The sequence below is a fragment of the Terrapene carolina genome, unplaced genomic scaffold (assembly GCF_002925995.2).
Source record: "Terrapene carolina triunguis isolate 2854851 unplaced genomic scaffold, T_m_triunguis-2.0 Scaffold33891, whole genome shotgun sequence".
Taxonomy (NCBI): Eukaryota; Metazoa; Chordata; order Testudines; family Emydidae; genus Terrapene; species Terrapene triunguis.
The window spans coordinates 8,587,723-8,592,984 of record NW_020698242.1 but is presented as its reverse complement, the minus strand read 5'-3'; the positions used below and the strand labels follow the sequence as shown (position 1 = coordinate 8,592,984).

The following is a 5,262-nucleotide window of genomic DNA, read 5'->3' as shown; positions in this document are numbered from 1 at the left end:
TCCTATCCAGCAAAGTACTCAGCCATGAGCTTAACTAGCATTGCAAAGCAAAATGCCCACCTCGGGTTAAGCATGAGACCGGAGCCTAGGTGTTTGATCCTGCAAGGTCCTTAAAACACATAACATTGACTGAAACCAATAGGAGTTGAGGGCACTGAGCTTTAGAGCTGATTTAAAAATAGTAAAATGTTTTGTACACATTTTTCAATGGGTTTTTGGGGGGGGGGGAGTCAGGAAGGAATTTCATTGGCAGAGACCCTGGTTGTTTTTTTTTCTCCTTCCACTACAGTGTGGGGCAGGGATCATTTGCTGGCTTAAACTAGAGTAAATGGTAGATTCTCTGTAACTTGAAGTCTTTAAACGATGATTTGAGGACTTCAGTAACTCAGCCAGAGGTTAAGGGTCTATTTCAGGAGTGGGTGGGGTCTGTGGCCTGCGATGTGCAGGAGGTCAGACTAGATGATCATAATGGTCCCTTCTGGTCTAGTCTCTGAGTCTAACACTGGAATGAAATTTTTCAAAACCTGATAATTTTACCTGGTCAAAAAATAAACGCTCAGTATTTTTAACTTCCCCTTTACCATATAGGGATTCCAAACTCTAGGGGAAGAATAAACATTTGCATATACTGTAGTACTTAAGGGAATATCAGACAGAGCACCATGGTAGACCATTTCCAGCCTCATGTTGTTAAATACATAGATCACCTTGTAGACTAAATCATAAAAGGATAGTTGTTCACTGGGGCAAATTCATCCCTGGTGTAGCTTCCATTGATTTCAATGGTGACACAACAGAGACCAATTTGTCCCATTTTCTTTAGTGAACATATTAAAGTCATTCATGCTATTCATAAACTACCAGTCGATTCATTTCCTTTTAGCTAAGAGACCTCTGACTTCTGTTAATATGATGTACGTGCAGTATGAAAATCACTGATTGTATTCAGCACACACATACTAGAAAAATCAAGCAGGCTGTTTATACCTAGGGCCTGATTCTAAACCCACGTGCACCATTTTTATACCAGTGTCACTCCTGAGTTACTCCTACGTAAGCGAAATCGGACTCAGTCCCCTAATGTGCATTATAGTGTGTACTGTGCTGATACAGATCTGAAATGAAATTGTGGATGAGACTGGTCATCTGTTCCGGTTGTAAAGGTGCTGCTCAAACACTACAGCTGCCGTCAAAGGAATGGATTTCTCCCCCTCTTCACAGGGCTGAGTTCTAGAATAGCTGCTCTTGCACCAGGCAGGTCTTTAATCAACAACTTGCAGAGATCAGGAAGATGCTGAATAGCTGTATCTGGAGACCGAGGGCTGCAATTCGTCTGAACCAGACAACTGCCGGGTATTTCTTTCTTTAAAAGCTCCTTAAGAGTTAGGTCCCACTGCATGAAAATCAAATAAAAAAACCCGGAATGTAAATGTTTATCATTGCTGTGGTGTTTGCATAGAACACATTCTTACCCAACCATGTAATCTCAGCAATTGGCCTCACTTAGGCCTAATGAAAAGTTAACTGATTAATTTTGTCCCTGTTGCTTTAAAGCAGCCGCATCTGATTCTGAAAGATAAAGACACCACCGGTTTGGGACAGATTGTCTGATGATGCAAATTCTTACATATGAGCCTGACCCCAAAACCTACTGACATCACTGGAGGTCTTTCCACTGATTTCAGTGGGCTTTGGATCAGGCCCTGTGTGAGTAAGCGTATTCATGTGAAGAATCCATGGTGCTCAGTAGTACTACTATAAAGACATTCCCATGCCTAAGTGTTTGCAAGATTGGGTTCCACTGTAGTCTCCTTCTAAACTACCGGTCTCTGCGTTTTCTCATTCAGGATCAGACGTGGCTGCCTTAGGCTTGGGCCCTTAGACGTGCAGTATAAAACATTTGGGCATTTACTATAAAAAGAATTGTATACATTGCATGGACATGAACGTTAATCTTTGGCTAACTGCTGTTTTGAAATGTTTGAGAATCCCCAAATTCCGCTACATGGTCCTATTCTACATGAGAAAAGAAAACCCACCAAATGTCAGAGGTTTTTTCAGGAAGCCGGACAAATATTGAGAAATCAAAACCAAATGAAAAGGAACCTGAAGAGATGAATTTCACCATGAATATTTTGCAGAGATCTTCCTGCAGCACAGACCAGCCTTGGGATGGTAAATACCATTTCCTGTTTGTCAGCATATGCCTTTCAACTAAATTCACTTAGGGTACGTCTACACGGCATTGTAACTCCGGGGCTGTGGGACCTGCGCCTGTGGACTTGATGTTTCCAAGCCTGTGCTTGAGCCTCCACACTGCATCGTAAACCTGGGTTTACAATTGCTGGATCCAGGTCTCACAGTCATGCTAACGTGGCCACACTGCAATATGCAGCTCTTCTGACTGGAGTCTGCGGCTTGAGCTGCATCCACACTGCAAAATGACAGGGTTTGGACTCAAGCCTCAGCAGGACTCAGGCTCTGACCCACCCCTCCAGCAGGGTCCACAGGCCTGATCCAGTGGGGGTCCTGGCCTGAGTCAGACTGATTTTGTGTGTGAATGGAAGGGGGGTTGGGGCTCAAAGCTGATACTGAGCATGGGCTTACAGTGTAGTGTAGACAGACCCCTATAGTGAATTTCAACCCTGTGCAGAGGGCCAGTATAATCTGTTCATTCCCTTTGAAGCATCTGGCACTGGCCACTGTCAGAAGACAGGATACTAGGCTAGATGAACCATTGGTCTGACCCAGTATGGCCATTCTGATGGTCTCAGCACCATTAGGGCTTCAAGGACACCTAGGTGGACAATATGCCTGATGCCAGAGAGGGGTAATTTCACCCGTAAAAGACTGTCTTTAAATCACTGTACATTGGGCAACTGTCATACATTGGGAGGGTAAGCTCAGTGGTTTGAGCATTGGCCTGCTAAACCCAGGGTTGAGAGCTCAATCTTTGAGGGGGCTATTTAGGAATCTGGGGCAAAAATCTGTCAGGGATGGTACTTGGTCCTGCTGTGAAGGCAGGGGACTGGACTCAATGACCTTTCAAGGTCCCTTCCAGCTTTATGAGATACGTATATCTGCATATGATTTTCACACATCCATCCCTTTATTCAGAAGGTACTTACCCAAGTTAACCTAAGTGCTTCTGCTGTTGTTTCACGTAGCCAAGTACGTTATTGGAATTACTCCCTGTAAAACAAAACTCTGCCAAATTAGGGTTTATGGCATGCCCTTTCAGTAATGAACGCTCCAGGAAGATTTCTAGCTGTATATTTTAAATGGTTTGTGGCTTACTTTCCAGTTCTTTGGTGGGGCTGTTGTAGCAGTGGTAGGTTTAAATTACACCAGTGAAGTCCCCAAATTCTGCCTTTAATTACTCCCAACACATCAGTTAGGTTGCACAGGACTAAGCGAGGGGAGATTGACCATTCCATTCTAGATCTGAGAGTTATCATGATCTAACTAAGGCCTGGTCTACACTGGGGGGGGGCATCGATCTAAGATACGCAACTTCAGCTACGAGAATAGCGTAGCTGAAGTCGACGTATCTTAGATCAACTTACCTCCCGTCCTCACGGCGTGGGATCGATGGCTGCAGCTCCCCCATCGACTCCGCTTCCACCTCTCGCCCTGGTGGAGTTCCGGAGTCGACGGGGAGCACGTTCGGGGATCGATTTATCACATCTAGATGAGACGCGATAAATCAATCCCCGATAGATCGATTGCTACCCGCCAATCCGGCGGGTAGTGTGGATGTACCCTAAGGTTTGGAAAACAAGCAAGGAAAAAAAAAAAAGGTGCAAAGTAGTGGGTAGCTTTTCCTAGCTTTTCGCCTTTCAAGAACAGGATTCCTTTCCTGATTAAATCATAAGTTAAAATGAATTTGATTGGGTGTTTCCCATTCCAAACGTGACTTCCATACCATAAACCCACCATACATTGCAGCACTGTTGGCAGTCTCAGCTCTGGAGGACCTTGTGGTAGGGGCCTCACATGTCTGCCCTGAGATGCACTGGCAAAGGTGTGCTGAAAAGCTTCCGAGGAACGTCTCCCCACTATGCCATTTCATAAGCAGCAAATTCCTCGTAACCAATTGGACCACTGTAAAGCCCAGCAATACCAAAGACCCACAGATGGTGTCTTACCAAAATACTCCTTGTAATATTTATGCCTTAGATTGCGTCCATCTGCAAAACAAGAAGATACATTATGATCAGGCTTGGCAGAATTGGATTTTTTAAAATAATTTCGACAGATGAGATCCATGTTTATTTTTAAGCATTTTTCTCTATTTGTATTGATTTTAAATTTTTTACAGTTGTGCAAAATTATGGTTTTTAAGCAATTTTGTTGGCTATTTTCATCAATTTAAATTTTCACAGTCGCTGGAAACTGGGGTGGGTGGGGGGGGGGTCAGACAATAATTATTAATGACAGTAGGTGTTGAAAAAGATAAAGCTTGATAACCATTAACACAAAGTGTCAACATTGCATGTCAAAATATATAAGGTAAATATCTTTAAAGCAAACTCTGATAAGTTCACACGCAGCACTTTTCTTCCTTCGCCGATCTATAAATTTAGACTATTATTGACGGAAGTATTTTTCATCCGTTTTTGGGTGTATGGTGAAATGGACATTTACTGATAAAAATTGAATCTGTCCAAGCCTAGTTATGATAACGTATCCAACCAGGCTTCACTCTTAACTGCTTCCTTTGGATTAAATCCTGGCCCCTGTGCATAGCCTGAAAACTCTACAGGGAACTAGGGGGACCAAGATTCCTACCCTCAACATTTGGGTAGGGAACAGAGCATGCATCTCACCTTCCCATGGCTGCACCTGTGTTGTCTGGGTATCCGTAGGCTGCTATGCAGCTCCTACCGGTACATTTCGACCAGTGGATCCATGCAGTCACATCCTTCTCCTAAATACGCTGACCATTAAATGTAGTCATGATCTAAGGAACCAGTCTTTCTTACACAGAAAGCATTTATTAAAGAAAACAGCTAGAATTTGAGACAATCTAACAGGCTTCTGCACAGTTCAGTTCCAGCTTCATCTCCTTTGTCTACCAGGGACCATACTGTATCTGAAACTTTTACAGCTCAGAGAGACATCTAGTGCACGAACACCATAAACACAGATACATATCATTACATTAGTGACTTGAGCAGTGCTTCTCAAAGTCGATCCACCGCTTGTTCAGGGAAAGCCCCTGGTGGTCCAGGCCGGTTTGTTTACCTGCCGCGTCCGCAG

At 43.7% G+C, this 5,262-nt stretch overlaps 1 protein-coding gene across 1 annotated transcript in view; it reads right to left on the bottom strand.

Moving 5' to 3' along the window:
• Positions 1-414: 414 nt before the first annotated feature.
• Positions 415-5,262, bottom strand: part of LOC112106847 (WAP four-disulfide core domain protein 1) — a 26,801-nt gene continuing 21,953 nt past the window's right edge. The window contains exons 5-7 of the mRNA XM_024200309.1: positions 4,149-4,190; positions 3,129-3,192; positions 415-1,393 (exon numbers count right to left, since the gene is read on the bottom strand). Of these exons, the coding sequence (XP_024056077.1) occupies positions 3,134-3,192; positions 4,149-4,190 (101 nt within the window). The 3' untranslated portion in view covers positions 415-1,393; positions 3,129-3,133. The remainder of the gene's footprint in view (positions 1,394-3,128; positions 3,193-4,148; positions 4,191-5,262) is intronic.